The 21,164-nt window shown below is 45.6% G+C and overlaps 1 protein-coding gene across 1 annotated transcript in view; it reads left to right on the forward strand.

The window, feature by feature from the left end:
- Nucleotides 1–21,164, forward strand: part of IA-2 (tyrosine phosphatase IA-2) — a 700,681-nt gene that overhangs the window by 139,196 nt on the left and 540,321 nt on the right. The window contains exon 2 of the mRNA XM_075682014.1: nucleotides 8,215–8,265. Within this exon, the coding sequence (XP_075538129.1) occupies nucleotides 8,215–8,265 (51 nt within the window). The remainder of the gene's footprint in view (nucleotides 1–8,214; nucleotides 8,266–21,164) is intronic.

Genomic DNA, 21,164 nt, shown 5'->3' on the forward strand with positions numbered 1-21,164 from the left:
TTGAAGAATCACTGATCAAAGACCATTGAGGTTGACACACTTTCCCGCCATGCTACCGTGATGAACCGCGTATTTCTGGACGCGATTTCGTTCACGTGCGGGCGTGTTCCACTCTGATCTTCCACCACCGCCACTAAGTGCCCCTCGCTTTCATTGCGGCAGTGATTAAATATTTCCGATCGTATAATCAAGTAATCTGCAATGATTAAATAGTCTCGCAGAGGGATTCAGCTATATACGTGCACAGATTTTCAGCTGCGCAGTAATTTTTAATTTCTTCTGCGTTCTCTAGTGGACCAACGCACAACACATGCAAAGTCTCCCGTACTCCTGAAACGCTTGTTTAATTTTATTACGACTACTGCATTAGTCTCACCGCTCTCCGTGCGGCATGCTGCATATATTATAATATGTTTGTGTAGGATAGTTTGTCGCCTGTGATGTCAGCTACTCCTCCTCCGCCTAATCAAACCGCATATAAGAAACTCAAACTGGCTCAAACAAACAAACAAACAAACAAATGCGAAAATTAAATATAAATAAAAGTCAGATCGCCCCCCACGCACTGTACAGAAAGTTCGAGCAGCCGCGTTATATTTTATATGTTACAAAAAACGATACAGCATGGAGCTGCAATTATTGAATTCAGTGGTTTACTTTTAATCCTCCAGACGCACCAAATCCTCCATATATTTCAACTACTTGGATACATTCTGCAATACACCCATTTTATTACAGCCTGAACTGTTACGGGCTCGTTCCAATAGCTGCTTCGGTTCTTGTTCGTCGCCGCCGCCGCCGCCGGTGGCTGGCATGCGCGCCGCGCAGCGAATGTCACACTTCTATTGCAATAATTTGCAACTGCACACTTCGCATTGCAGTTGCATATCATTACACCAGGTGACACGCCATGTAGCAAATGCATAGGCAGAGGTACAAGGTAGATAGAGAAGGTTTGAGGAAGAAACATAATATTAAGGAGATGTACACGAAAATGGTAGAATGAAAAACATGTACAGTATACCTGATTAAATCAGCCAGTCTGGGTGACTACTCGTCACCCTTTAGTTTCAAAAAGTATGCATATCAATCATCATCGTCATCATTAGCTTCATATGGTGCTTTTTTTTTTTTTTCACGCGATGCGACTGCGCGCTGCGTAGCGTCGGTGCTTGCAAACTTTGCATTACGGTTGCGTTGTATTCCACGAGGTGTACCGACGTGTATCAGTCGCATGTAGCAGTTGCATGCTGCGTGCAGCTGGACTTGGTTAAGTCAAGCAAGCTAGATGAGTTGACCCGTGACGCGATAAGGTGCTGTTGATTTCGATGATGATAATGATGATTTATTGGTATCCCATTTGAATCGGGGCGCTGAGAGAATGTCGGTAAATTATTCGATTTTGCATTTCAATTTTCCTGTGTAAGAAATGTCCGCCTCTTCGAGAAGACCAGTTCAAGGACGGGAATTTGAATTGTGAAGGGTTCATAAATAATTGACAATGCCCGTAAACGGGCCGACTGTCTCGACCGGAAAGAACTGATCTGCACAAACAAGCGATCGGCGCCAACTTCACAGACTAACCTTACCCTAACACACTCTGCATCTATTCCTAACGTGTCGCACATTCTCAGGAAGCATTATAACTTGCTGACACAGAGCGACCATCTTAAAAACATTTTAACGGAATCGCCATGAGGGGTCTATCGTCGCTCTAGGAATCTCCGTGACCTTGTAAACTCTTCCAAGACTAAAGCGATTGCTCCGGCTGGTTGTCATCCCTGCAATAAGTCCCATTGTAAAATTTGTCGACATATGACCGCATCAAAGACTACTAGAAGCACAGCATCCAATTTTTCTGTTAAAATCAACGGCCACTTCACTTGCGACAGTACTAACATCATCTGTCTGCTTGAATGTTCAGTGTTTCATATGCAGTATATCGGTCAGGCCGAAACATCTTTTCTTATCGGATTCAACAACCACAAAGCACATGTTAACAGCTTGCCGCACCTTCCATTATCTAAACATGTTCGACTGCCAGCTCATACGTTTGACAATATCAAAGTAACAGTAATACAATCAGGTTTCCAATCGCACCATCATTGAGAAGTACGAGAATCCTTTCTCATTCATAAATTTAACACTGTGTCATGCGGTATCAACGAGAGCGTAGAAAAAATGTCGTGCCTTTCTGCCATATCTTGGTGTGTATGTTCTTGTGCAGAATTGACAAACCATGTCAAATCAATTTGTTCCTAGTTTTGCCACGTCGCAATTGATATCATTCTGTAACTTCATGTGCAATCATCGTGATACCATAATGATATTTCATACATATCATTTATCGTGCTTAAGTTATACTTACTGCTGCACTTTTTCTGTTATTATTTGCAAATGTACACGTGCATGACGTAGTAGTTCTGCGGAAACCCGCAAGGTGGAGAGAAGCAATGAATAAAGGGAAAATAAGACATCCACCCGATTTGTAGCAATTGCTACAAAGGAAACCCATACGGGTTCCTCGAAAGAAAAGCCTCATGGTTGAAGAAAAATTCGAAGACCGTGCCACGGCCTTCGCCAGAAAAAAAAAAAAAAAAAAATATATATATATATATATATATATATATGAACGAGAAGAAAGGAAACCGAGGGGTCCGATGTTAATTAGTCATATCATAAGAAGCCAACAAACAATGACACGAAGGACTGCGTAGGGGAAATTATCTGTAGTTCTTAGTCGAAGTAACGAAATGATAAATAAGTAGAAATAAAAGTGGGTGAAAAATCGACTGGCTGCACGTGAAATACGAGTCCACGTCTTCGCATTAAGCGTGCGATGCTTTTACCAACTGAGCTACCGCGGTGGCGTTTTCCCCATCCACTTTCTGGGGTATTCATGTCTCTTAAGCGCCACCACTAACAACCATCGCAGTGGGTGCAGAACACCCTATATACGGCAGGTGTCACGTAGTTCGCGAACTTTGTTTGGGGCGTAGGGAACTGCTCAACAAACCCACACATGCTACATGCTGGCATCATAACTGCCGGATTCGAGACCCTCGCTATGTATTGAATGAGAAGAAAGAAAACCGAAAGGTCCGATTTTTATTAGTCATATCGTAAGAAACCAACAAACAATAACGCGAAGGCCAACCGATCAAACCTACAGTAGGGCTAAGCCAAATCAACCAAGAGCTCGACTGAGCCCATTTCCGTGAAGAACGTGTGCGTAAGTGCTGTCAACCGGCACAGGTGATGTTTCGACCAGGAACCGGAAGCTTTGCCCGCGCTATAGCTCGCACGATACCTTGTCGTGGCTCCGGAAGCTGTTTGGTCCCGCTGCAACAATCTCGTGTAACCGCGATAGGGTTGCGCTGCCTTATCTTTATACTTCTGGATCGACACCTGGTGCGAAGAAGACGAGCCTATTTACAGTTTCGCGCGTTCCAGGTTCTAGCTCAAGATCGACCGGTGGCAGCCTTACAGCCTTTTCCAACGTGTCGGAGGCTTTGCTACCTTTTTCTATTCTTCACTGCGGGCTTTGTCTTTTTTGGGACGGTAGCGAAGATTTCCTTTGTTCTTTTGAGTCCCTATCTCAAAGGCCCTGTGCGACTTGTGTAGGGAGGAAAGTCTACACACAGTATACTTGTTCTTTTGCAAAGCATACGCCCATGCTGTTGTTTGTCCAGCACCGATAACGCCACGCTGTTATCGACCGAGCGTTGATGCACCTACGCTCAATTGTTTCGGCTCTATGGTGATCGACTCCATCGACCACGTGTGGAAAGAAGCGTCTCGCTTAAAGGCTGCCTACGCTCGGTCAAGTGGATGGTGCGTTCTTTCACGAAATCGATGTCACAGCTTTCCGGTATGCTGCTGCGCTAAAGACGAAAATGCATGTGGCAGAGCAAAGCCATTGTTACGACTTCGGGACACCGCCTCGGTGGCATTAATTTGCACACGGGGAGTACATTTTCGACGCACTTGCAGACTAGCGTTTTCGGAGACTGGCGTACAGGTAGATCGGCAAGGAACACATATGACAGCCTACGCATGCATATGAGGGCGTGATGTTACAGCAGAGCTGTATATGGCTGGGGTTCTGTGCATTTTTGTACTCCGTGAACAAGAACTATCATCATCGATGGCTCATACCCCTGTACGCATTCATGCTCGCTTAAGCAAGCAAAAAATGCAATGGCTCATAGCGCTGTTAGGCAGAGGCTGTGAGCACTCAGCAAAGTGAAGCGAACAGTGCTTAAATTCTTTCTAATCACGCATGCAACGTACAGAAATGCTTGTCAAAAACTGTCCTTATCAATGGCTGATACCCCCGTCGCGGGTCGTCCAGCGCGCTCGTGATCGGGCCGGCACTCTAGACCTGTCAGTCATGTCGTGAAATTAGCCTGGTGCGCGTTTTATTGCGTTTTGCTGGACCCAATTAAAGTTTACTCACTCACTCACTCACTCACTCACTCACTCACTCACTCACTCACTCACTCACTCACTCACTCACTCACTCACTCACTCACTCACTCACTCACTCACTCACTCACTCACTCACTCACTCACTCACTCACTCACTCACTCACTCACTCAATCACTCAATCACTCATGCCCCCGTAATCAAAGGCTCATATATCCCTATGAGCAATGGCGCATACCCCTTTGAGCAATGGCTCATACCCCCATAAGCAAGCAAAAATGCAATGATTAGTCGTCCCGTAACGCTCATGGCTACTCACTTTGCGTGAATTAGCTGCGATACACAATACTACCCCTGTTGTTGTCGGTGATTTCAATGAGGATGTGTCGGTACCGAAGAGGGAGTGGTTTGTGCGTTCCGTGTTGCAGCCATATTGCTTGCGATGCCACTACTATCCGGCTCAACCGAGCACCCAGCGGCGTACGTGCGTCGACTTGACGTTATCAAAGAATGTGATTGCAGTTGCGAGTGAAATAATCACCACCGATCAAGACAATAAGTGAGTGTGCGTACCTTTCGTCACGATGGCCACCCATCAAGACAATAAATGAATTCGTGCCTTTGTTTAGAATTATGTGTCACCTCCATGTCATGTGCTAAACAGCTTCGTTGGTCAACCACCTTCACAGAGTAGAAAGGCTCATTATTTTTCTTTTCGTTCTTATTTTTAACAGTGAATTTGTTAGTACATTTAGGTCTTTCTTTGATTTTTATTTTTTTCCTGTAACATTGCGGGTCAACTTGGCTACTTGCTCTCGTCTGGTTTTCCGCACATTTCATTACAGTTAGCAACCCATTTCCACTTGGAGGTTGCGTTAAGCGCATACGTTTCGGTAAGTCTAGTTAAGTGCACCAAGAATTTTTCTCATCACAAAAACAAGTTTTCTAGCCATATCTAGCACATGTGGGGAGCAGGCAAGAATCATAATAAAAGGAAAGCTGGCCTTTCTATAGTGGTGCTTCACACGATACGCGGGCGCTTCTATGGCAATAACATGAGAACTTAATACCACGTAATACGTCCCCCATTGCAAAAAGAAAGAAAAGATCGAAAGGAGAAAAGCCGGGAACGAGTGACGGTCAGCGTTTTCGTCAAAAGGGTCCATCGCTGGCGCTTCGCTCCAAGACTCGCTTCTTGTTTTGCGAAGCTTAAAGAAGAATCACGCATGAAAGAGATTCGCTTTGTGTAATTATTTTATCTTCTTAATGGCGGCCAGTGAAATTACTTTTAAAAAAGCCGGAATGGACCCATAATGTGCGTGGTCTTGTTTACCCTATGTAAAGTGAGCTCAAAAATAGACAAGAAAGAAAAACTCGCCTGTAAAGGTAAAGGATGCAGAAATAAAGAAGCACTCAGCGGCGATAGAAGCGGGAGAAAAGGTGACCATGAAAAGGCTACTACACGGGGGGGGGGGGGGGTACGTATTTAATTACTCCCGAAGAGCGCACACACGTACAGCGAGACTTCCGCACTTCTCCAGTTCTAAAGAGGGAAAGGGGAATGGCTGTGGGGGGGGGGGGGGAGGCACCGCTTGAAAGCATTTTCCGGCCAGGCAACTCCCAGAATAGAGTCGCCTCGTTTCAAAAGGAAACGTTAACCTGCGTGGTACCAAGAGGGGAGGACGAGTGGTGCAAACCCGTGCCATCAGCGGTCCAGAAACGAAGAGTAGAGTTTGGGAGTCGCAGGAGCACCATCGTAGGAGGAGGAGTGAATGCCAGAAGAGCACGAACCCGGAGGCAAAAGAGAAGCAAAGAGCCACAACGGGTGCTGGGCGCGTTGGGAGCCACTGAGAGGATCGGGGCCCAGCCCTGACGCTCGCGCTAAAAGAAAGGGGGCAGTGCGTTCGTGCGTGTGCTTGTATGTCTGTGTGGCGGCAAGTCACCCGAGCATGCGTTTGTCCGCAGCCGCGCGACACGGGGCGGCTGGAGGACGGCAGTTGAGGGTGAGGGGAGGTGGGGGCCATGAGGAGGAGAGCGAGGGTGGAGGGCTGGCGGGCAGCACAAGACCGTCACCGGAGCGCCGGAGATCAGGTTTCGACGGCCGGGGCCGTGTCCGAAAGGCCACCGCCGCCCGCCTTTTCTTTTGAAGCGTGGAGCCTTCAGGGATCACCTGAATGGGGAGCTCTCCCGCGCTTTTTAGGGATTGAAAGAAGCGGCGCCGTTCCTCCCTCCTTTTCTGGGATCCAACGTTCCCGCCTCTCTCTACGGGTCGGTGCGTTGGTGGAGCTTGGAGGACGACGTAAACCGACGCCTCGTCCTCTGGCGCCGCTCCGCACTTTGTTTGCCTTTCGAAAAATCATTTTCTTTTAGTTTTTCTTTTAGTTTAATTATAGTTTTTTTTCTTTCTCTGCGGACTGGTCATTGTTGAAGAGGTGACCCGAAAACAGGCCCAAGTACGCGCGTATTGTGTCCTCAGTATTCGAGGGCCTGCTTTAACGAGGACACGTGCCAGACGGTGATATCTGCTCCACAGCTCATGAAGACCTGATACTCGCACGAAAGCAGAAAAGATGCGCAGTTATAAAGAAAACGGTTAGCTAGGGGTGTCTTCGCAGTTTCGACGCGATTTGCCAAGTGTCACAGCACGAACACAGCCGGGATGAAGGCACAAAATAAAGCTGAGCATAGTGCTACGTTTCATTTTTAAAATAAAAACGAAGCTTTCTTTGCCTCCTCCGACTTTCCCGCCGCTGGTGCTGCTCCTGACTACGGTCTTGCGGATATTATAACAACTTTGGCCACTGAATATGTGGAACTGAGGAGGAGGAGGACGAAAGAAAGAGAGAAGGGAGGGATGTTAGACGGAAATGCGTCTGGTTGGCTACCTTACACTGGGGGACGGGAAAGGGGGAATAGAAAGATGAAATACAGAGAGAAAGAGGGGGGGGGACGAAATACGCGCTGAGTTCTAAGATAATAATTCTAAGATAATACAGAACCAGCACGTCATGCGCGTACATCTCTCAAGGACAAAGGCGTAACGGCTTCGGTGAAAAAAGAGCCATGCAGTGCTGTGGCACAGGCACCTCCTAAACCGTGCCCGCGCGGTAACCTTAATTTTGTTACACGCAATAGAAGTGTTAAATGTACTAAACGCAAAAAAAAAGACCTTATACAAGTATACCAACGGGGTTTAATGTCTCGAAACTGCGCAGTGGCTTATGAGGGACGCCTTAGTGGACGGCTCTGCATTAATTTATACCCCTACTTGGAGACTTCTTAACGAGCTCCATACTAGCGTTGTTGCTTTCCACCCGCATCACAATGCAGCTACCGTGGCCGGGAACGGAACTCTCGACCGCGTGCTCACCACCGGAACGTCAGCGAGCCACCGCCTGCATTTACTCATACCTATTACACACCCTTGTGCATATAATGTAGCGGGGAAAGAGCTTGCCTTGTGTGAGCGCACACACAATGACACTGCAGCATGTCAGAATAACACAGAAACAAGGAAGCTGCTTCGCACGAGCCTACTCCAGCTGAACGGAACAGGACACCTAGAAGGGGGATCTGTTGACAACTGCTATGCGCCCCCCCCCCCCCCCACACACACAAAAAGTGATCTCATATTTTTATGGACCAGCGTTGCTTCATAGTTGTTTGGAGAAAGAAAAAAAAAGTATAAAATTGTTCGTGATGGGCAGTGCGCGTTTCGTATTAAGGCAATTTGCAATGTTCTGGCGGCCGTATCTGAAGTGTTTTCTTTTCTTTTTCATTCGCAGGTTGCTCCTTCGTTGAGACGCTATGCGAAGAGGACGAATTCTGCTACGACGGTAAGCTGTACGTTTAGCACACCTATGGGAGGTCAACGACGGAGCAGCTCTTGCCCGTAGACGGAGCTGTTCTTTGCGCGCATCGATTCCTGCTGCCCGCATCGTGCAGCGTTGCAATGTTTGTAAAGGGTCGACAAAAAAGCTGGAACATCGCTCTCAGACTTCACATACTATGGAAAACGTTTTAATGGTTTGGAAAACGTTACAACTGTTGGGAATCACCTGACGCACATCTCTTGCTGTTTCCTTGGATTTTCACTGAATACGGAACAATGTCACGTTAAAGCGCGTGGCTGGAAAAAAAAAATAACGACAAAAATTGGGTCCTCAAAGGTGGCCCTGAAATACGCATGCATAGCTCAGCGTGCTTACGTGTACTCATAAAACAATAGATAGTACGAATCGCACTTGTCTATAAAGCGGTCTAGTGGCCAGCCACGGACTGCGCGAGAATCAGCTTCTGATTTTCAGGCCTGTTCATGGGCCATGCATAACTGCGTGTTTTCTTATCGAAGTGTCGGCCTGCGCTTTCTTTCGCGAAAGTGGCGACTGAATTTCGCGATCGAGCATTCTAAGGAAATTTTATTCACGCTGGTTATTTTGTGACGCTTCGTCTTGTTTTTCAAGTTGTACAATGTTTTTTTACACATATGGCATAACTTCGAACCCTTCTTCTTTTCTTCTTTTTTTTGCTGTGAGCACGGACTCAAGTTTCCTTTTTAAACTTTGGTTCCTGAAGGAGGGTCTCCGACCCAGCCACCAGCATGGAACAGGGAAAATCAGCTAATTAAATGGGCTGCAGCCTCGTTGCCAGAACTGGCATGCACCAAATGAACACACCAGTTTACTAGCACTGATTCGGGGAACATGGAAGTCATTGCTCGATCTGCGACCTTGGCGTGCGCGGAGTCAAAAGGTAAATATATATTCAAGCACGTGGATAGTACTTCCAGCATATTTGTTTATCACTCAAAAGGCCATGATAATATCCAATAAACTTTACAGATCTTACTGTAAACTGTTCTTATACTGGTGTGCTGTCGATGGACGTTATAGCTATAGCTGCATGGTATCCCGATCATCAATTTTGCTTGTATTCTGACTGTATTAACGGCGCAGTTTTCTGAGGATGGGAGAAAAGCCGAACCAAGCGTATAACTATTTCGGAATCAGCACTTGTGTCTTGTAGCTATTCAGACATCGTCCCAGTCCCAGTAGACCAAATCATTGGACCTTAATTCTGTTTGGAAGCACATTACACTGGACAGCCCCATGTGCGGTCAAAAGAGTGTTGCGGTGTAAAATACATTCAGGGTTCAACAGCGACAGCGCGGTGCGTTCGGAATTTTCAGCTATCAGTTGCGAATTTCATCTGGCACAAATAAACTTAGGCATGCATTGGTATGCTACCGCATTCTGCAGGGGAACATGAAACAGCATTTATTTATTCGTTTTATTTATTTTTATTTTCTATACTGTAAAAAAAAAATACCTAGGGTTTTACGCGCAAGAACCACCATCTGCTTGTGGGGCACGCCGTAAGGGGGGACTTCGGATTAATTTTTGACCACCCGGGGATCGTTAACGTGCATCCAATGCACGGTACAAGGGCATCGTTGCATTTCGCCCCTATCGAAGTGCGGCCTCCGCGGCCGGGATTCGATCTCGCGACCTCGGAATTAGCAGCGCGCCAAACCAAAGCCCCTACGCCACCACGGCTGGGATACTGTAAGCCTAATCAGGCTGTTACGGGAGGGCGAGAAACATATTATAATTCGCCCAACATCGTGTACACCGTACATTATATCACGAAAAGAGCAGCTCAAGTTTTTCTCCAATACATTTTTAAAAATTTTTATGCTCTTGTACCTGAAATTGCTAATCAACGTAGGCTTTCGCAGATTTGTAGCTGGAAACTATTACCAACGCTGTTATTATACAGTAAAAAAAAAGAAAGAGAGAGAGAGAGAGAGAGAGGGGGGGGGACAAGACGTGTGGGTTATTTTTGCTTACAGGAATTGTACAAAACACAAAATTGTAATTGATAAGCTTCGTCGAAGTGTATTCGTCCTGGGTGCTATAATACACAAGCTGTCGTAGGATCTCGGTGCACCAGTATAGAATTGTGATGTCTCTAGCGTCGCTCTCCTGACTAAACATGAGCTTCATGGAACTCTTGTGGTGCAGCACAAGTGTCAGAAAAAATGCGGAAGTTGAACGCAAGTGTGATGTTTCTCTTTCAAACTGGCGCGCCTATGTATATATATATTATACGTGTGTGTGTGTGTATGGTGTGTGTGTGTGTCCTAAATAGCACTTGTAGGCTGAACTGCAGATAATTTTCTGCTACGCTAAAAATGTTGCAAATGAGTTAAGTGTATAAGTTTATGGAGCCAGTCCTGCACTCTTACTGTTTCAAATTCTGAGACTTAAAAGAAAATAAAGAGAGGGTGAGAGAGAAAAGAAAAACCACCTCTCCTCAGTACTTGTATAAAAGAGTGAAGAACCGTGTCTTGTTCATAGCCACAACAATACGCCGCCCGTCTAAAGCGCCGGTTACTAGTTCAGTATAGCTTCTAAAGTTATTGAAGACGCTGGGCATACTGTGAGATCTTGAAGCAGCTGCAAACGTAATAAGAAAGAGAGCTTTGTTGGAAGCGTGCGCATGACACAGCCTGTGTAAGCGAGAACAACAGAATAAACGGTTCGCATATCGGACACCTTATAAGGGACCACGGATCGGCAAACAGATACCCCCCCCCCCCCCCCCAGCAAAAGAAGAAAAGGCAGCCTTGTTCTTGTTTGATTATTGATATTTTAAGTTTTCTACAATTTTTCGTTAAATTATACCCTGTAAAAGGAGGTTAAGGAATGAGCGGAACTTTGTTGTCAGATGTCAGCAAAGCCAAGTCTTTTGTTTCTTTTTATAATAGTAATCTTAAATAATAATAGTAATCTTAAAAGACATACTTTGCGACAACGTTGCTGTTCGCAACCTATCTCGCCCATTGTCGGCATCTGGGCCTCACGCGTACGATTTGAAAAACAGCCAGAATGTCGGTCACAGGAGCAGGATGTTGTTGGCTGCAGGCCAACATGTTCCTCCTCCTCCTGTGTGACAGTTTTTCGCGCCTCCTTTGATCCCTGTACAGGCGCCGGCCAGCAGTTCAGCAGTGGGTCCTACGGCTTTGAAGCCGGCGTTGCACGGTTGTCATTTACTATAGGTTTGTCCGCTCCAAATTTTTCTTCCCGCACAACTTAGGAGTCCTTAGGCACGTCGGAATAAGGGCGCTGGAAAGGGGGGGGGGGGCTGTACACCTTTTCGACAGAGGTCAGGCTAATGCGAAAAAGAAGCCCTTTCGAGTGGCGATCGCTGACAGGAGGCCCTGCTGTGAAAAGGCACGAGAATCCCTAGGAACTTCCGCGTGATCCGACCGGCTCGGCCGAGCGGCCGACTTGTGTTGTTTGAGGAAGCCTTGCTATCCCAGCGCAGTGGCACGAGGGAACAGGAAGAAAAAGGCCCTTTTCGAAGCGAAGTTTTACAAGTTTCCTGAACTGGTGAGCAGCCTGAAATACGGACTGAAAGCGACAAAGAGAGAGAGAGAGAGCGAAAGAGAGAGAAAGAAGAACGGTTGGAAGAACAAACAAAGCAGACGGGAACAAAATATCGTAGTCAGTGCTATGAGGTCCGATCCAGGCAAGCCTTAAAAAATAAAGAAATAAACGTGCTCTTACTTGGCTTCCCTTAACATTTTACCTCCGCAGCGGGCTTCACTTCTTTTGTGCAATGCCCTTTGTGTCTCTGCAATGTTATCGCGCCTGATGGGAAGGAGGTCTTAATATTCACATCTAAGAATTTGGTGAGCCTAATGTTTTATGCGCTGATCATTTTCGTTAGTTTAGTGTGCCGCGGTGTATGTAGTTCTCTTTCTGGGACTAGCATTATCGCTAGTTCAGGCACCCACTAGAGTAACTTGAATTGCACATTCTAGGCTGGTTCTCATTTTTTCTCCCCTCCACGTGTACGCCAAACTGGCTAAGCTTAATATCACGAAGTTTTTCCGCGCCTGCCATTCCTATCGGAAGGTGTTTGATGTCTTGCAATACGGCTCTAGGCACAGCGAACGGGCTGCAGACCGTGCCGTCGGCACATTGTGTGCGCGCTGCTCTTAATGTCTATCATAAAGGCCCGACAGAGGGAAAACGATAAATGAAAGCCAGGTAGGCTAACCAAGCCTGTGCATCAAAAACGAATTAAAGCACTTCAACCCCTTTTTGACGACGCTGACCTAAGTGACGAATATGGACACCACCGCACTGCACGGTTTGTAATTATAGGTGTATTATTAGTGCGTCTGAAACAAAGTTGTGCACCTCAGACAATCACCGACTTTGTTTTAACTCGGAACATTTGGAAAGAGACTATTGCCCTCCGGTTGGATCCATTTTCGTCTGTGTTACCTGTTGCGCTTCTTACAGGCGAATATATTGTACGAACGCCTCCGGCTGTTAGCGAACATTCCTGTTCGAATATGTTCAGACTAACTGCCTCATTACTATTTTTCTTATCTATATTTTCCACTTCACAATTCCTTAAGTGTGGGAGAGTCAACAGGGCATATCCTTGGTGAACCCCCCTGCCTTCCCCCTTTGTGAATGACGCTGTCTTCCGTTTTACTTAAGTATTACATAGTGCGAGCATTTTTTAATGTTCTTTATCCTATATTATTAAACAAGAAAGGCGTAGCCATCGCCTACAATAGTGTACTTATTTCCCTCTCAATAATGATAATTAGAAAAATCAGCCCGGTTGGTTGCTAGGTACTGGGGCGAGGGGGAATATGAGGAAAAGCTTACGAGAAGGAGAAGAAGTCAATAGTTGATGTACACTGGAGTCGCCACCGTAATGAGAATTACATGCACTGGATCACAGCTCAGTCCGGTATCCTTCAAATGTCGCCGCAGCGCTCTTGTGGTCTTTATGCAGTTTCGATACGCGAGACATGCAATCCGAAGGTATTGTCCAACGAGAAAGGTTTTTCCGTATAGCTGGGCTATAGAGCTGTTTAAAGACGCGACGGAGTATTTCATTTTTTTTTTCGATTCTGCAGGTGTCGGTCCACTCGGCCAGTGGTGAAACTCTTCGCGGAGTGCGAGTTTGCAAGTGCTTTATGTTGTTACCGCCTGTATGTTGAGCTGACATATGGCGGTAGAAATGGTAACAGGAAGCTTACAAAGCCTGACATATATGGCTTAAAACATTAGCACGCTAGCATTACTACTGCCACTAGACTGATGATATGGTGTACAGGCATCGCGGTATAAGGCCGCCTTGCGGATCGGACAAGCAACGGTGTGTGATAAATGGACAGAACACACGTATTGCCCGATGTATGTGGATCTTTCTGTGCATGGCTGGTAAGGTTTAAAAAAACAAACCAATAATGACCAACGTCATACATTCGCGCATTTGATGGCACCACATTATTTATTTATTTATTTATTTATGTATTTATTTATTTATTTATTTATTACTTTTTTTGCTGCGATGAGATCATTTTAAAGCAAATTACCCTTTTTCAATGCTAGCTGAGTCCTTCGATGCTTTCATAGTATTAAAGAACTCTGGTGTTGGCCTCACTAAGATACTGCCAGCGCTTGTTACACCTGTGGCGCTTTCATGAAATGGCAGCTGGTTCAATACTGGCAAATAAAATCACAATCGTCCCGAAACGTTGTGAAAACAAAACACGTTTCTCTTCGTTTATGGCAGTGTGAGTGCTCTTTCGAATAGACCACCCAGTTCACGCAGTCAGAACTTTTCATTATAAAGGCGCAGGAAGTTCCGTTAAATACATTGATTAGAAACTGGTGATGCCATCGTTGCAATGAAGGAACATTTTACTCTAGCTTCCTGAATCAGGGCGTCGTTGCTGGTGTGGCGCCAGGCGTAGAGACTCGTTGGTAAATTTACTGATAAGAGTAGATGACAGTCTAGCATCTCTATGGCAGTTTTGATCGATGCATGCGCTTTTCTTAGCAGTGTAAGAAAGCAAGCTACGTGATCTGTTATTTTGTCGCAGGTCACAAGAAATGCTGCAACAGGCACGAGACAGCGTCACGCTAAAAATAACGCGATCAGAATTTTCATTGTAAGTTTGCCCGCAAGGCAAGGCTCTTGCGTCTATATGGCGTTACGCAATGCGGAGAAGCTTTATTCCGGACCGTCAATCTTCCCGTATATGAAAGATGCTCCACCGCACCGGTGGAGCTGTCTTAGGAAACAAAGATCGCGGCGCTGATATTTTGTGTCAGTGGCAAGCTCCCGCCCAGCTCTATTTCCGCGGCTTGAAGTACGCCTGAGGATCAAAAAGAGGAAAGAAAAGAAAGAGAAAGTCAAGGGGCATTTAGCCAACAACAACAACACAACAACAACAACAACAACAACAACAACAACAACAACAACAACAACTATCCCTACGTGGATGAAGGCGAAAGCCTTGCGACCATCTAGCGGTGCGTAAACATTATACCACAACGCAAGGTCGTAGGTTCGACATCCACCAAAAATCGAGGGTTCGAGTGCCATAAATAACCCTACCTTAATTCACTCTGCCTTAATTACCTAAGCCTTAATTAACACCAAAGGTCGTCCATTCGTCTTCCACCAAAGGTCGTGGGTTCGAATGACTTAGTTAAACATATCTTAATTTAATGTGCGTCAATTTATTTCACCTTAATTAACACCAAAGGTCGTGGATTCGGCTCCAACGAAAGGTCGCGGATTAGTGCAGTAATTAACTGTATCTTAATTACCTGTGCCTTCATTAACTTCGCCTTAGTTAACACCAACGGTCATGGGTTCGACTCCAACCAGAGGATGAGGGTTCGTATCATTTTTGTACCGCCAACGCCGGATTTTCCTCCTCATGAGCAATTTAATGCTTTCGTGATAAAAAATGGCAGTGTGGTGCGAACATACAGCTGAAAAGAAAGAAGTACAAGCTTTGAAAGAAAAAGTAAAGAAACAAAGAAACAAACAAAGAAAGGAAGAAGGAAAGAAGGGAAGCAAACTGAGTTTCGGATCATTCTAACACGATCCTCTGTGAAAAGGAGCAGGCTGACGTGTAAGTTAGGCGCGTCTAACCGAAGCTGACGAAATCTTACGCACTTCGCAGAAAGTGCTTAACGCCGTGCTGCACACTGTAGCAGCCAGTGATCCAGCATAATCGCTGCGGCGGAGCAGCGTGAGAGATCCAGGACTCGAACTGACCTGCAGACGTGTTCGCCTGCTCACCCACTCTCACCACGTTTGAGCGCGTTGGTTGTGTAAGCAGCAGCGAGCCGAAAGATTTAGGTTAGCTTAGATCTGAAAAGATTGCCTTCGATCCGCGTCTTTGCGAATTCGAGCCCTTCTCCCCTCCCCGCTCCTCCCTCCAAATCTCCACTTTCTCCTTCCCCTACCCACCCACACTGCCCTGGTGCTGTTGTGCCAATGTCGACGAACCAGATTCACCGCGCAATCTTAACGGTTATGGAAAAATTGGGAACAGTGCATTCGCCGCAATTTGCTTGAAACGAATGTTGCGAAATGTAAACGAGAAAAATAACGTGGTTAGAATCGGCCTCAAGAGTAGCTACAATGTAGCCAAATTATAGATGAGACAACTCTAAAGTAGCAATGTCTTTTTTTTTCGATATCTGTTTGCGAGGTTTGTGCATATACGTACAGCGCTGCTTATCAACTTATAGTAGAAGGCAGTCTTTGTACATCAAAGCTGATATAAATCTTCATACTACGTACATTGTGGCACCCTGGAAGCTTCTGTGCAATATATTCTCATCGAATGATCTCAATTTGAGTAACACTGGGAGAAAATTAGTGTTCGTCTTGACGTGTTAGATAGGCGTTCCTTATCTGAAGTCCGAAGTTTGACAGCAACCTGTCTGGGCGGGAAAATACAAATTGAGGAAGCGCGAAAAGATACATCGACCAAAATAATTGAAACTTCTGTTACCTTAGTCAATGTACCTTTTCGCGCTTCTTCAATAGCTCCTTATCTGTAAAGAAACTGATCGTACCTTTGTCCTGTCCCTAAAGCAAAGATATGCTGTAGAATCATTTAGTGATATTATTGTCTACATGTGACCTCATTATTTCATTACGGATAATGCTGTTTGAGTGACACAATTTTTACTTCGCCTAACGTCGTGATGTCTTCGTCGTGTCACTGATATTTTGTGTGCTTTCATGTGTTCTTCTTTTCGCATCTCAAGTTAATGGCCCAAGGACTTTATAAAGTGCATTAAAATTGTGCATTATGCACAATTTTTGTATATTTAAAGCTTTATGTCAAGTTGTTAGTATGTTTCTTGTGTATGTAGTATGTGTGTAGTGCATCTATTTCACTCTAAGCGATTATGAAATCTTTTGACCATCTTTATTTTTCTATTTGGCGTGTGCATGTGTCTTTGCGCGTGCGTGTGGGCCGCATGCGAATTAACTATAATGTTGCCCTCATTTTCATTAAATTTGGTGGGAGAGCTTGAATACGTAATTTACAGCAGTCGTTCTAAATAACCTGCAAACATTTAACTTCGCCTGCGCATTGCCCAAAACACGCCAATTCTTCTCATCACTATGAACAAGGAGCCTCGTTTAGTTAACCAGTGACGCCGTAAAAACATACTTCAAATATCGAATATCGCGCATAATTAGGCAGAGCGCTAGTATTTAAAAAAGACAGTGTCCGATGATTACGACACTTGCTAAATTCTTAATTTGAGCGCAGCTCGACACGTGTTTTCACTTCGCGATATATTGAGGCGAAGAATTTGAGACCGAAGTCACCGCACCGACTGGCAGTGGGCCAGTGCGGTTAGCGCCTTCGCAGAGGGAGGGGCAGTATGGGAACGCTGGCACGACGAGCGGCATCGGAGGCAGCTGTGGAATAAGACGACGACGAACGTGCGAGCTGTGGCATGAGCGCGTACGCGGGGGCATGTACGCAGGGTGAGCCGGTGGAAACTGCTGGCGGTACTCCTCGTAAGTGTCATTCGTACTACTTCGTGCGCCGGTATATGCGTTCGGACCGCTCAAACGGTGTTCATATTTGCGTATGGCAGGTATTTATGCCTTAGGAATAGGTGCGTTTCTTTCTCCTTCTTTACTACATTTCTCTTCTTTTTTTTCTTTTTTAATGACGCTCGGTGGTTGCGCGTGCATTGTAGCCGCAGTGTCGGCTTTCATTCTGCTACGTTATTGTACGGTTCGTTTTGAGAACAAACGTTGTTCTTGTTCGTCAAGCAGCATGTATCTCTCATGTGCGCATATACTTTTCCATCAGTACGTCTTGCATAACTGAACTTCTAGGTGCCGCTTCAAACATATAAATCACCCATCCGGCGCCCTGTGCTCGGATTTACGAGAAGTATTCTTAAAGAAAACAAAAAGCGACAGTGCAACATTCCACCCATGTTTTCACCTCCCTCGCGTAACACAATGCGGAGCAATTGGTACGGGTTTCTTTATTGCGGTCGGACCTCGGCCGCCGAAAACAGCTTTAGGTAGCCTTTATATAGGCTAATCATTGGCCCGTAAGCCGCGTGAATTTTTTTGTTCAGTGCATGCTTAACAACGACAACAACGAAAAAGAAAAAAAAGTGGCACGGTAGCCTAATTAGTAGCTACGTAGTGGATATGGCGTTGCGCCGCTAAACTCGAGCTCACGGGTACAAACCTGGTCGCGGAATTGGATGGGAAACAAATGGGAGAACACCCGTGTACTTCTGTTTAGGTGCGCGTTAAAGAAGCCCAAGTGATGAGTACCGAACAGGGTGCTTCATAATCATATCGCCAGAGGTAAAACGCCAGAATCTTTAAATTAAAGAAATACAAAAAAGAGGGAGGTAGCTGCGTTAATTAAGCTTTTTCTAGGGGTGTAAACGAAAGAAATTATTCTCGAGTCTGATTTCTGAGGAAAACATGTTGCGCTTATCTTATATTTAATACCCAACTTTAATGCCGTTCCCAACTGTACGTACGCTCAACTAAGCAGCTTCTGTATTATAAACGGCTTCTTTCAGTTATCCGGTGCACTATCATAAGGACAATAATGAAGCCATTAAAGGAACGGCATGCCTCACATACACGCAGAGATATTTATAGATCTGCTGTGCTCTTTGAAGAAGACAAGTGTGGTACCAAAGTGGACACACACTTTTAATGGGTTGCTGACATGGTGAGACTGTCAAAACGTGTTCTCCTTGCCTGAATCAAGTTAGCAGATTTAAAGGCTGCCCCAAAACGGGACGTTTATATTGAATGACAGCTAGGAACTTGTTCAGCAGAACAGATTAGCACTCCTGCGTTAATTCTCTCAGGAACTTGTGCGCCTCTGCAGAACAGCCACGACTATCCATGCAGCACAATCATTCGGAATAAGAGCCCTCACTTGTAAACTTGACTACAGCGCGTACATAGATAAAACGACCTAAAGAAAGACGCCGACAAGTGCTGACTTCCAATTGAGTTTTTCTTTCAAATAACAAGGCGTTGTCTATGTATGCGATGTAGTGATCTTTGCAATGGCATACCAACTAGCCCGCACCCAAACCCTCCTCCATTGCATCGGCCCCTCATCTCCGAGACTTCAGTAATGCTGTTACGCTTTACATACGAATGGAAACGGCTATTCAACAATTTTTATTATTGAGTTCTGAAGTGGAATACGATCTGAATAGCAAACACCATTCGATTAGACTTTATGTTCCTACTTCATTTCGCCTGCTGGCTCGTTAAAGCAGATCGCTAGACAACCCACGGAGATTACATTCGTAAAGACTTCTCGGTTTCTCCGATCCCAGTCTGAGTACATAGGCATAATCTTTTCCCTAAAACTATTGTTCACATGAACGTCCAACAATTGCCTTGATTCCTTTACTCGGAAAGTCGATTGGTTCACCTGAGGCTGGTGCAGCTTATAAATGAAACGCGCTTATTCCTGTCGGGAGTTCTCACTTTTTCAATCAGTGCGTTTAGAATATTTGATCATTTTTCTCTTACACATACGTCGTCCATATACATGTCTATATGTAACTTTACATTTACCTAGAAGTGCATTGGTCATTACATGTCTTCGCGCCATGCAGTTAATAAACCTCCTTTATTCCACTATAATATTGTTTTCATTGATCATTGTCCCTGATGAATATTCCACCAACAAGAAGCGCGCATAAGATTACGCGATGTCAATAAAATTTTCTTACGTATTGCTTCATGTTGCAGATAGACGGCTTCTGTGGCAAAAATTACGTGTTACTTTTAGAAAACAATGTTAAACATCGCAGTCGCGCTGACTAAAGCTACAATTGGTACCGGCGGACAAGAGTCGCAGGCACATCAAAAATTCATAAAAAAATTTGACTGCACACACTTTCTACGAGGAAATTTGGTGAACGCTTAATCTTTGCCCTTAAGTGTGGAACGCGATAGTGCTCAAAGACTCTTTACTTTTTTTTCATGCTTCCCGGCAACGGCAGCTTATCTAACCGTAACGTTTACCTGGCAACGCTGGCTGCGTACGCTATGCCCGAAAGCGAGCTTTCTGGTAGAAACGCGGCCCCTTGCGTGGGTCGATCTCCTGTTATTGTTTCGAACTTTTAATATTTCACTGTGAGAAGAGCTAACATAAAGGACATGCGCTATCGGTGTTCTTTTTCGGTCACATTTGGCTGCCGTTCTCACAATTACGAGGAATAGTTCGCAAAATATGAAAGACAAGGTATGAGCAACTTTGACGCTAGAGTAGTGGTTAGGTATGCGTGGTTCGGAATTTGATCCCAAATTCACCAAATTCACTTCGCGATCAAATTCCGGCGTACCGCGTCGGCGTCCCGTACGCCGTTACGGGAAGCCGACGCCTACGCCGGATATTCTGCGACACAGGCTCCGTAACGCTGTCGCGTTAAAAACTGGGTGTTCGCTCAACGAACGCGCGCTAGCTAGCAGACGACGCACTTGACAACGACAGCAAAATTGAAGACGTCTTGTTGTATAACCCACGCCTCAGATCCGTATACGATGCAAAAAGGTGCCAATATAAATTTGCAGTTTAAATAAAGCGCCATTACGAGAGCGTACGCGCGCAATCGGTCTCGGTGCCCTCAGCGAAAATACGCTGAACCTGCCGCGAAGCGCGTCTCTGCCCCAAATCCAGTTCGCTCGCACCACCCTCGCAGAGTTTCTCCACGCGCGGTGCCTCAGCGGGACAGCGCCGTTCGGCCCACTCGACAATTGTCTAGTGCACTCTTGCCGCAGCCTTCGCAGTGCAAGGCCATTGAAGAAGGAGCGCAAGCACTGCGAAGCGCTTGTTTGATTGCCGATAACTCCGCTTCTGCCGAACGCATTGAAGTGCCTTTTGCATGTGGGAAAGTATTTCTGAAATAGTCTATTTTAACTTCAAATGCATTTCTCGACTTCGATAGAAAGTAGTTCAGAGCCCCTTTAAGGGTCATGCAGACGTCGTGGGAAGCTCGTGGGCAGAGGCGCCGTGAGACCTCACTGTAGATAGGCAGCGCGTGGACCAAGGTTAAGCTGTTGCCTAAACCAGTGCGGTGAAGAACGTTTGAGATAAGTTTTAGCCTATATTAAAGAGGGTTGAGGCCCTCCATGGAGTTATAAGTTCCTCCTTCGTGTTTTGTCAGCACGTGATATACGAACACGTCAGCAGAATTTCCACGAGAGGGTAGCGTTGTTCGTGCACTTTATAGACATTCCTAGAAAAGTAGAGAAAGCATGAATCGGGAAAGCATGGATGCAATTCAAACGAGCGTCCGCTTTGGTACCCTACACTGGGGATGAGGGAAAGGGGGAACACTAAGAGAGAAAGAGGGATGGA

This window comes from Dermacentor variabilis, chromosome 2 (genome assembly GCF_050947875.1).
Source record: "Dermacentor variabilis isolate Ectoservices chromosome 2, ASM5094787v1, whole genome shotgun sequence".
Taxonomy (NCBI): Eukaryota; Metazoa; Arthropoda; class Arachnida; order Ixodida; family Ixodidae; genus Dermacentor; species Dermacentor variabilis.